Source organism: Merops nubicus, unplaced genomic scaffold, assembly GCF_000691845.1.
Source record: "Merops nubicus isolate BGI_N331 unplaced genomic scaffold, ASM69184v1 scaffold2060, whole genome shotgun sequence".
Lineage (NCBI taxonomy): Eukaryota > Metazoa > Chordata > Aves > Coraciiformes > Meropidae > Merops > Merops nubicus.
In genome coordinates, this window is record NW_008583355.1 from 21747 (window position 1) to 34290 (window position 12544).

The 12544-nt window shown below is 40.9% G+C and overlaps 1 protein-coding gene across 1 annotated transcript in view; it reads right to left on the reverse strand.

Annotated features, from left to right (window-relative positions):
* The window catches only part of LOC103772950 (glycosyltransferase-like protein LARGE1), a gene marked incomplete at its 5' end in the record, with an annotated part of 109251 nt that overhangs the window by 6388 nt on the left and 90319 nt on the right, over positions 1-12544 (reverse strand). Inside the window, 2 exons of the mRNA XM_008940299.1 lie at positions 4314-4460; positions 11160-11438. Of these exons, the coding sequence (XP_008938547.1) occupies positions 4314-4460; positions 11160-11438 (426 nt within the window). The remainder of the gene's footprint in view (positions 1-4313; positions 4461-11159; positions 11439-12544) is intronic.

A 12544-nucleotide genomic window follows, 5' to 3' on the forward strand; every position in this document is an offset into this window, starting at 1 on the left:
TGGAGCTGTGGTGCTTGCAGTGCTTGACATCTGGGATTCACTGCTGGGACTGCACAGCTCATGACCACTTCATGGGCTGGGTATAACTTTGTGTATTTTATATTAGTATTAGAGGGATTTATTATTATTTCACTTTATTAAATCTCTTTCCATTTCAACCCATGGGTCTCCATTCCTTTTCCTGATTCCCCTTCCCATGGTAGGGGTATCACTGGGTGATAGAAAACTGGCTAGATGAAGACAGATATGAAATCACAACCTAGGAGTTTTCACTTGGTCTGTATCTTGGTATGGCTTGTAACTGAAAAAACAGATGTTTTTAACCTTGTTGACTCTCCTTGTTCAGGGGCAGTGTATGACAGAACTACTAGGATAGCATTGTGGTCCCAAGTAAGGCATGGTCCTTTGAAGACTGCATTTCTAAACCATAAAGAGAATGTAACACTTTCAGATATCTGGTCAGATATTGGGGACCTGGAAAACAAAGCCCTTCTGCATGAAAAAATCTGTCAGTGAATTGACTCTCTAGAGATGAATAGAATCCAGTGCCAGAATCACAAAGATGTATACAATCCTTAACGCTCTTTGGAATCATGTCCAAAAAGTTTATCCCTTTTCTTGGTCTCTTTTGCAAATGAGTGGGTAACCTGCCCAGTCACTAATAGGCAGCTACCTATGCTGTAAAAAAAATACACAATGCAGAGTTTAAAATTATATGGTATTGTGGAGGATGCTGTATCTTCTAAAATCCTACCTCTGGCATTTTAAAATTAATTATGATAGTAATAATAATGACTACTAAACAGTTACGGATTTATTTGTATATCTTCAAAGCCTCATACAAACCTTGGTTAACAGAGAGATTCCTGCAGAGAAGCAGACAAATGCTGCTGTTAGTCTAGTAACACTTTCCCACTGATTAAAACAGGGGGGAACAGGTTACTGACCACAAACCCCATCCATTTCTTTTTTACGCTTTTTGGAGATATCAGTGTAAGCAGCTACAGGAGCTCAAGTATAATCTCTGTTGAGTTGAGAATGCTGACTGCAGAGAAAAAACTAACTGGGAAGAGGTGATGAAGGGAAAAAAAGGAAATGAGACTGGAGAGACAAAACAAAGTAGAAAGGAAGGAATAGACTTGGTTGTACTAAACAAAGTAATAGAAGAGATGATCTACTTGCCTCTTCAGAGTGATGGATATGAGTTGAAGGAAAGAGGAAAACAAAAGGATGGCTAAGGTCAGGACAAAGAGGAGAATGAGTATAGGATACTCAAAGGAGGTGTAGATGCACTTTAATTATACAAGAAAACAAGAATTGTGAGAGTTCAGGATTATATACATATCTGTACATACAATATATATTGGTCTACATATATATATACACACACACACACATATATATACTGCTTGAGCTAAGTCTTAGGCAATGGCTGATAAACCCCATGAAATGTACTGCAATGTAAGATATGCAGACACCATTGCATGGAAGTCCATGTAGAGGAAGCTAACAGAAAAGAGGACTCATTTCCAAGACTTCATTTCAGTCTTGGTCAGTGATGCAGTTGTGAGAAGTGGTTCACTGTCTATATTGCTCTTCCATCTCACAGGACAAATGAATAAATCTAACTTCCCTGCTCAGGCCCTTCTAAATCAAGATTTAAATACATGTTGAATTTTAACCCACACTCACTGACTCCCAGGAGAATTTTGTGAAAATTGTGAGAACTCTGTGAAAATTGTGAGCAACGTATTTTTCACTATGCTGGCAATTTTAGCAAATCCAAACCAAATAATTAAATTTCTGTAAAATTATGATTTTCTTTCCCACAGTTCACAGCAAACACCTGGACACCCACCCCCAACTTTGGATCAAATGTTTCAACTTACTTGCATTATTGATTGTTATTTAAAATAAAATTTCAAAACTACAGTAAACTTTGCCGAAGTTAGCAAAATGAAATCATTATTCTTCTTGGAGTGTTCTTCCTACCTGCCTTGTCCCTCAAAGCTTCCTGTTTCAGTAAGAAAGGTGATGTGGTGAAAGAAGAACTTCTCCAAATCTGTTCTCACATGCTTAAAATACTTTACTGAATTGTGGATGCAGTCAATTAATTAGTTAATCAGTTGCTGCTGGTTATGTTTTCGCAATACCATGCATCTTCTACCAGCTGTGGCTTCCAACTACTGTGTTGGCAGTATGTTTGTGGTTCCTCAGCTATGACCCTGGCACTGGGCGGGCACATCCTTGTGAGGCACAGTCACAGCCAGCACCTGCAAAGAAAGCCAGGAAGCCGGCACAGAGCAACCTGCTGCTGCAGAGGGTTGCCACACAGCACACCTTGCCAGCCACAGATGCTCACACGTCTTCCCTTTTCCTCCGGTGGTTACTGGGTGATGTAATTGAGAGCTGTTTTGTACTTCTCAGCTTCCCAGAGGTAGAAAAGGTCACCGTTTGGAAAAGAGGTGACAAAAGCAATTTCAGTGAGGGGAAGATTGTAATCTACCGTGTGGTGTGAGGGACTGGGATGCTGCAGGCACTCTCAGCAATCACTGTCACAGCAGTCCTCCCCAGCTCACTCCCACCTGCTCAGCCTTGAATTGCAGCATTATTAAAGCACTTTGAAGGTGGAGGTGGAAGTTTTTAGCCCAGATCACAGCTGCTTTGTGGCTGTTGATAGATTTGAGCAATGAAATGAGCCAAAGCAAACCGGGGAAGCATTTGTAAAATGTGTCCTACATTAATATGTACACCAGCTACAGACTGCATGTCCTTTGATTCTTATTTAACCTTGCTCTGGCAAAACTCCCACTGATGTGAAAGACATTTTTTGCCTGAGTGAGACTTGAGAAAGCATCTGCAAACTTGGCTGTGTAAGTAACATGCCAACATGCTGTATAGCTTGAAGATGAAAACTGTAGTGGAAGGCCACTGCTGTGCAAGCTGAAAATTTGACTGCTGGTGGGTGGAATGTAACATCTGAAAATCCTAAGGGTGTTATTTTCCACTGGAAGGAGCTTTTCTTTCAACTATGGAAGAAACAATTATTTTCTATAAACAAATCTTTGTTAAATTATATTTGACTGTTGAAGAATGATAGCAGAGTGAAAGGCACTTGCTCTATCAGTATTCTTAAGTAAGTGATTTTCCAGAAAGAGGCATGCCTCTCTCCGTCAGCTTAAGTTGCTGTTTCAAGGCAGGCACTGGTAGAAGTACAGTGCCAGAATTATGTTTTCCAGGCTCATGCACGCTGTCTGCTATGACATATACATGCAGCCACATGAGGGAAGGGTGGCTACTGTAATACAGGGAAAGGAAGAAGTACGAGGAAAACGTTAAAGTAAGGGAAGGATGGGAAAGGTGATAAAGAGCTCCACCGGCCACGGGTAATACCGAGCTTTTTCATAGTTTTTATCTCTAGATCTCAAAATACTATAAAAAGGAGAGGTGAACATTGTTACCTGCATTTCAGAGATGGAGAACAGAGATGTAAGAAAGTGAACTGATTCACATACCACCTCCCAGCAGGACAGTAGTAGAGCTGAGAAGAGAACGCAGGTCTCCTAAGCCCCCTCTCTGTGCAACATCATAAGACCATATTGTACTCTCTCCATCACTGAGATGCTCTACAAATGTCTGCTGATCAGAGCTGACCACACACACCCAAGAGACAGTTAACCCCTGGTAGTTGCATTTTAAAACTGAAGAGTCTGGCAGATAATAGAAGTCACTTGCTCACAGCCACAAAAGGAGTCTGCTTCAGAGAGGAGCTCCAAATTTGGGTGTTCTTCGCATCTCAACTTCTAGTCAGAGTACACTTTTACCTCTGCATTGAGAGACTCCAGCTAGCTGAGCAGCTGTTTCACACTTTTTAAAAGAGCACATGACAAGTCTGCATTTGTTTTTCCAGTAAGTCAGTAAGGAAGTGAACCAATAAGCAGAGAGAATTTATTTTTGGTCACATGAGGGCCACAGCTATCTGGATAGTATGTGGCCACCAAAGAGAAAATTACATGCACATGAATGTAATGGCCGTGCTTGATTTTGTAGCGCAATAAAAAATGATGAAAATAAACCAAATTCAATTTAACAACTGAAGTCCCTCAGTAGAGAACTATAATACTACACAAAATGTAGAGCTTACAGATGGAATATGGATGATTCTGTTCACTGCCTCTCTGAAAAGGGAAAAAAACTCCAATAGGCTTCTTAATGGAGCTAGCTAGCTGACAGTGAGAGAGAAAATCAAATATTCACAAGAACATTCAAAAAATCTTTAGAGATAATGACTACAGGTCATTACTTTCCATTACCTGAATGTGAAGAGGGTTCCCATATCCAACATAGATAGCAGCTCTGCTTTGGATTTGGGGAAAGAGAGGCGGTATCGTAGAGTCTCAAAAGCAGGCACAATCAGAGCTTTCTTGGTGTTAGCCAGGTCTAGCTGGATGATGGACTTCCTGGCAGAGAAACAACAAAAAAACCAGGAGAAGTTTAAACTGAGCAAATCACTTGGCTTTTCAAAATGAAGTGCAGAGAATGGGCAGTGTGATGCTGTAAATGTAACTGTGGCCCATATTTTTTCCCAAGGGTGCTTCATATTTTCTTCTACTATTGATCTGCTGCTCTAAGAGCAGGGAGAACACCACAGTTCAAAAAGAGCTTGCATGTTTGACTGATCAGTTCTGCCCTGAATCAACAGGGGTGTAAAAGAGCTGGACTGGCACTCCAAGCATGGCCAACCAACCACCTTCTTACGAGAAACACATCTGAATTTGAAAAGAGCTGCCCAGTCAATGGCAGATCTAAAAAAATATGGGATTCATCCAGGACTCAGTGGACTTTACAAGGTGAAGAGCTGGAAAGGTTGGTTGCACTTCAGGCTAGCTATTCTCTGTGCTATGTTGTGCCATCACACTTGCTTTTTACCTCTTTTTTTAGAGCTCTGTATCCCCTGCAAGACGAGAGTTACCTTAAAACCATTACAGGCCAGATATTTACTCTCATGAACACTTGCCATGATGGTCATCTTTGTGGAAGGCAAGGCACAGATCGACTGCAACAGGACATGGTGCAAATCAGCAAAGCCATACACTAGCAGTACATTTTTGAGTATTGTTAATCATGTGCATGGGAGTACCCAGAGATCAGAGCTCGTTTGTGCTTGGCTCTGTACAAAGGGCAAAGAGGCTGTTTGCTCCAGAGAAGAGTTGTGTGCTCGATGCACTCAGATACTTTGCTTTTTCCTTTCTTTCCCTCCAAGTTTTTAGTGCAGAGACTGTTTTGGTGCGTGTGGGTGAGCATACTGGGTTTTGCATAGGAGGGCCCTTTTCCAGACAGTGGCCTTAGGATGACTGCCACAGGAAAGCAACAGCTAAGCAACCTTACGTCCTACGTGCCAGGCATATTCAGTCTATTCTTTCCCAACTAACTAAAATCCAGAGAAAAACTTTTCCAACCTCAAACTGAATCTTCCTATGCTTGTCATTAGAAATAACTCTGTCTCGATCTTCTTTTTATTATCTTCATATTTCATATGAGAACTATGCCTCTCTACTCCTGTCAAAGTCAGTTCCCCTTAACAGGATTCACTGTCCTGACTTTTATGTTATTGCAACAAGCAATCAAGGACAATGTCGACAAGCAGCAAATTCTCCACAGCCTTATAAGATGAAGGAATTGGGATCACTGTCATAATAACAGAAGGACCAAACAAACCACTTTTCTAGGCCCAGAATACCTAGAATTCATTTATATTGCCATCAGAGAAAAAGACGAAGAGCAGGGATATTTAATAAAATCTGAATTTTAGAGAATTCACACCACCCTATAGACCTGTTCTATAAAAAGAAACCTGTTCTCAGTGCCTTACTGCAGTTTCCATTGTTTAAAGAAACCCTGCCACATTCCAGTGAACTTTTCACAACTGAAGGATTGTAACAGTGTCTTATAACTTTTTTTGTACTTTTTTTGGTACTTTTTTATTTCTCCCTCACCATCAGTAATGGCCAAGATATCTGCATGTAAATAGGTGACTCCTTCAGAATCTGCCTTCATAACCTTCCAGAACCATTGAGCAGTTTCAGCATCCAGTCTTTATGACAAGCTTAATGTTTCTTCTCCTTCACATCTTCTCTGAGAGCAGGGGACACCAACATCATTTCTCTTCCAGTATCTCAGGCTTTCTGGACTCTATCACCCTTGAGTGGTACAGCTTTGGGGATTCAGTCCTGGGAAGGGGCACGTAACATTTGCAGTGATCCTCACCCTTTGGGCTCTGCAAGGAAACAGTAGCCTCCAGTCATGGCTGTCAGTATCTCTTTGCTTACTGAAATGCACAAAAGACCCAGGCAAAAATCAAGGCCTTGCTGTGTTTGGCACTGTCAAAGAGTAGGAGATAATCCTTCCCACCAAAATTCACAGTCTGAAGCTAAACAAAGCTGAAGTAGGTATAGGTACCAAGCAAGGATAATAGCAGAGACTGTCAGACAGAACAAGCTGTGTTGAAACTACTGTTGAACGTGACTTGTTTTGTAAGATATGGGATACAAGCACAAAAATGATGTGGATATCAATATCCTTTCTGCACACTCCCTGACTCTTGTCATCTGCAAATTTAATATAGGTGTCAAAGGCAGAACTGTTGGAAAGAACAGATGACAGTACCTTCACAAAGAAAACCAAAAGGCAGAGGGAACAAACTGATACAAGAGGCTGAAATCACTTGCACCATCAAAAGCCAACATGAAAAGTTCAGTAAATGGAGAGATGCAGAGATCTGAAAACAAGATGTTTGTAGTGGATACAGTCAGACACAGCGAACTGGTGGAGATATTTCAAGAATGAAACAAAATAGCAGGATAATATCTGCAGAAATATTTTTAAAGAGATTTGTGAGCATCTGGGGTGCATGCTGATAAACGTCAAAGTGGAGGGGTTCTCCAAAATTGAGCTGGGAGTTAAGACATGCTGTCAGAAGTCCCAACAGCAGTGACCTGTGAGTTGAATAGCCTACTTTTGATGTGGCAGGATGATGACATAAAGGACTAATGTAAGGGGAAGATGGAATCAGTGCTGGCATCCACGTGCTGAACCTGAGTGAGAAAGGACAACAGAGGCCACATAACTTGTGATAATGGCAGGGAGGATTTGGAAGAGAAAAATACACCTTCCATTTTCTTCTGATAACTTGAGTGGTTGTTTGCTGAAAATCTAACCTCTTCCTACTGGAAAAAATCTACCTTTCCTTTTCTGTGGGATGACTTTTTTCCTGTTTTGAGTGGAGGTGCCATTTGCTGGTTGGTTCTGTCATAACTGGAACAGGAAAATTTTCACCGTTGGTGTTGCAAGGTAGGAGGAATATAATGTAGGGAATACATTTGGTTTGTTTGCAAACTAGCACTGGGTAAACTGTTTAGCTCCTGCACCATCTTTATGAGGCCTGTTTTTTTGATTCAGTAATATTGATTCAGTATCCACTCTCTTTTACCTGTCCTTTTTCCCCAAACCCCAAAATAAGGATAAATGATTTTATGAAGAGCTTTCTCTTTGCTAGTGTTGTCCAGGAAACCGTTTCCCAGACATCTTTGTGTCCAGACCTGGTGTATGTCATTTTGATACAGTGAAGGCTGGGTGAAATTTCTAAATCTACTAATTAACCCTATTTTTTGTAAAGCATGGAAGAAGTTAATCTTAAATTACAGGAGTCTCCTCACAGGTTGAATAAACTTCAGCAAGTTAATATCAATCTTTTCATCTTCACAGTCCTTTTTAAAAATTAACACGGAATTCTCATCCTCATGGGGGCAGATAGTTATATCATTCCCACTTCTGGAGGACAGAGAAATTCAAGCACAGAAATGTTAGCAACCTAATTAGCTTCCACCATCAGGACTCTTAAGTGGTTAGTTCGAGATCAATACATATGGCAGTCACAGTAAGAACTGCAGAGTTGTCAGTCCACTGTTAAATTTGTTAGAACCTTCTTCCTCTCTGCAAAAGCAATGAGTACATAGCCTAAAAAGGCACCCATGAAATAAAACCCAATAGGTACAACATGAAGTGTCCCTCTCACTGAAATGCTCAAGAACAACCAGAGACACTTCACAACCCACGTTGCAGGGGACAAAAACCTGTGAATAGAGATCGGATGCCAGGTCCCAATTCATGCTCAATGAGTCACTGGGACCGAAGGGCATATTTTACTCAAATGGGTCAGGAAAGAGCTTTAATGCTAGTCATGACAACTGTAGATAGGCAGCCTGTCTAGACATTTTATGTTAGAAGAACCTTTAGGATGACCCACACACCTTATTTGTAGCAACCACAAAGAGCCTTCACCTCTGGGGCAATGACAAGATGACCTCAGTAACTAATGAGGGAAGGTGACAAAAGTCTTTGACTCAGCACAGACCATGAAAGTGTCTGGGTTTTGTAAATAGGAAATTTTTAATGATACATTTCTTTCCTTTTGTACTTCACAGAAGAGTAGGGTAGGACAAAAAGTGGGTTTCACAGAGATTAATATAATTAAAATGGTCTTAGCAGCTGTGAATAAGCTCAATTAGCACAAATCTAAGTGCCACCAATAGATACTTAGAGGAACACATAACCATCAGCTCCATCAGCTTCTCCTTTAAAACTGGCAGTAACCTTTCACATACACCACCTTCAAATATACGTTGAAAGTGTTTTTCAGAATTCTTTTCCTTCTGAGACTATATTGTCTGTAGAGACACAATATACATGTAAATCAGCCAACTTGCAGTGAGAAGGACTTGTCTGGCTCATCCTGTACAAAGAGATGCCTCAAACACCACACAATTTGCTTATGGTTGTTGTATCTGAGGAAATGAAGACGAAAATGTTTGTATGTCTCTCTAACTATTGCTGCCATTCAGATAGATAGCACTAACCAGCTACTTGCAGAGGCAGTGGGAACAGTCAATGTAGAAAGATAGAAGGTATCTGTATTTAAAATAATCTCACTGTTCTTCCCTGCTATTTCTCTCACAGAAATCACTATTGAAAAAGCAAAAAAGTCTCTAGTCCACACACATAGAAATCCAATCCCCCTTCAAAGTGCTGGTAGTGGCAGATTAGCAGTTTCAATATTCCCAGGCAACAGAGGCTCCCAGTCAGAGTTAAGGTGATATGGTCTCCACAAAAGGCTAGTACAGTAGCACAAGATCTCAGATGCAACAGCTATCAGTGAGAATCTGTTTTTTTTTTCTTTTTTTTTTTTTTCTGAAACAGCACCAATAGGTGGCTTTACTTTGCATTTAATTCTATAATAAATTATCACCATATCAGAGTTATTTCTATGGTTGTAACATCTCAAGTATATTGTGGTACATTACTCTGTATTCTCTCTTCTTCTTTTCAGTCCTGGCTCTCATCAGTGCATTGTGAAGCAGCATGGAAGAACAAGTTGGTTTTTTAGTCCTACATGCCAGTATCAACAGCCACTACCCCTACTGTGTCCAGCATCGATCTGAAGAAATGTAACAGTATGCAACACTGAAGTCAAAGAACAGAGAAGCTAACAACAACTGTCCCTACATGTATCCTGAGACAGATAATATGTGCAAGGGACAGAATTATTTTGGAGTATTCATAACACAAGTCAAAAATAAGTATCCCTAAAATAAGAGGAAAACCAGCTAACAAAGAGCAATAAAACGATATTATTGAAATCCAGTGTCTTAAAAGCTATAGAATCATAGAACAGTTTCAGCTGGAATGGACCTTTAAAAGTCATCTAGTCCAACTCCCCTGCAATGAGCGGGGACATCTTCAACTAGACCAGGTTGCTCAGAGCCTCATCTGACCTGACCTTGAATGTTTCCAGGGCTGAAAACCTCTCTAAGTAACCTGTTCCAGTGTTTCACCACCCTCATTGTAAAAAATTTCTTCCTTATATATATTCTAAATCTACATTTTCTTAATTTAAACCCATTACCCCTGGTCCTGTTGCAACATGCCCTGCCAAAAAGTTTGTCCCCATCTTTCTTGTAAATGTCCTTTAAGTATTGAAAGGCCACAATAGGGTCCACCCAAAGCCTTCTCTTCTCCAGGCTGAACAAACTCAACCCTTTCAGCTTTTCTTCACAGGAGAGGTGCTCCATCCCTCTGACTAGTGAATTTGGACCTGTACTTGGATGTAGAAATTGAAAAGGCAATTAATTCTCCATATGAGGGAGAAGTGAGAAGATGCCTACTGAGTTTTTAAGCCTGAAACAAAGGAATTCCTCCACAAGTTTACAGTACCAGAAGGTGTACTTCCCTTTACACGCCAAAACCTCAGGACTGTGGACTGAAAGGAATCACCTGCAGGCAGACTCTCAATGGAACACTTTGATCAACTTTTACCAAATCAGAACAGACATAGAAAGCAAAACTGGTCGGGACTAAGGAACTGAAATCCTGCTCTCTGGCCACAGGGTGTCCTCCTTCCTCCATGCTTTGGCCTCAGATGACCAGCCGCTGCAGGGGAAAAAGGTCTTTATTAAAAAAAGCTGAGTTAATGGATCAGAGGTCTGTAGTTTGCTCAACCCAACCAACTCACATTCATTATGACACAATACACAAGGAGGTTACTCTTTCCAGTTTCCTTATGTTAATTATGTTAACATAATGCTGGCATTGCAGTCATATTTTTGAGCTAGTTAGACTATCATCTTCTTTTCAAGATCTGGAACTGGATTAAGAGTCTGTCACGGGGACAACAGGTTCAGTAATGTGTTTTTAATGTGTGTTTTTTTCGGTCACTGACACTGAGAACCAGTTTAGGGATATCGCCCAGTTCATATCTCTGTTAACACAGGATGCTCTTGCACATTTAATAATACTTAGTCCAGTTCAATATTCAAATTGATTCTTCTGCTGCTCTGAGGGAAATATTCTGATGGCTAACAGGGTTCACATTTAGACTCAAGTTTCTTCTTTCATAACTGTATTACTTTACTTCCAGTTACAGCCCTTTCCTCTATTCTAAAGATACTTGCACCTTGCTGGACATCGTCACACCTTAAACATCTGTAAGCTGCCTCTTTGAGATCTGCTCAACACTGCATTGTTTTGGGAACATGCAAGAAGGGTGGGGTGCAGAGGGGTTGCAAATGTGGATAACAACAGGAGTCCCTCCACTTCCCTTTTACCTGAGGTATTCGTAGAGTCCATACATGGGCAAGAAGTCGATGTCGGACAGAAACATGTATGGTGTGCTGATATGCTTCATGGCCACATTCCTCAGCAGGTTCACAGGATAGAACTGCCCCTCCTTGTACACGATGTGGTAGCCGACGTTGTGGCGGCTCATAAGGACTTCCGAGCCCTGGGCGTAGCGCAGGAATTGCTGGGCTTCTGCATCAGAGAGATAGAGTGCCAGGCTGATTGGACCTTCCCAGTGTTTGCAGATGGCTTCAAGCATCTGGAGCCTGAAAGAGGAAGGGTGAGAATAAGGAAAGGCTGCCCCTCTGTCTGGGACCCTTTGCCTGCATTCACCTGATCAGATGCAGTATCTGTCTCTAAGTGAGACAGACTGGGCTCACTTGATAGGCTGTGGAAAGCAATAAATACTCCTGTTCATCTCACCTAAGTTGATGTCTCCTTCTGGACAAATGGACTGCATCTAGACACGCCTGCTTCGCTCCACTGAATACAAGGGAGACTAAGACAGCCCTAGATCAGATACACATATACACAACTCATATACCTAAAGCTACGTGAAATCAACGCCAATGTTTCAGGAAAACCCTCACACAGACAACAGGACTTTCATCTGATGGGAGCTTTGAACAGTTGCATGGATCTGTGCATGTGGCTCTAACTGGAGGTCTCTAAACAGTGTTTAGTGCCAAGTTCACACTTCAGGTCAAGCTATTCTCACTGACATACTATAGCATTCTTTAGGAAGTTTGTGGAGGAGAAAGGTGTACAAACCCACAAACTGTTTTATCTCCTGTTCAGGAAAACCTTACCCAAATTTTTGCAAGGCAGTTAGTCAGATCTTAAAAGCTGAGAAAAGTGATAGGTCAAGGGAATGCTGATCTATACGAACATTTGTGTTGACTAGAGGAAAACACGCTATCAGGGCAAGGGCAAAAAGATGACACTGACAGAAATGGGATTTACTATGTGTCGGGAGTAAGGAGAGAAGGAGGAAGAGACACAGCATTGCTGTGGAATACCAAATTAACACTTCAGGCAAAACCACCATCTAAAGTACTAACCTGTGTATGTTTTAGTAGTATCTCAAATTTCATTAAATCATTTTTAAAACAGTTTGTATTGCGTATTTTTAAAAACTTCCAGCAGTTACAATACTATTGATGAAAATGGCAATCTACAGAGAATTGCCTAGAAATTAAGATATGCCACCCAGAAATACAGCAAGGACTGATTACAAAACCTCTTGAATTAATACAAAGGGAAATGAACCTATGCAGCCCAGCTAGATATTCTATTAAAAATTAGGAAGAGTAGACTATGCAACATGATTATCTTTTCTCCCTTCCAAATCCACATTACTAGATTTTTCCTA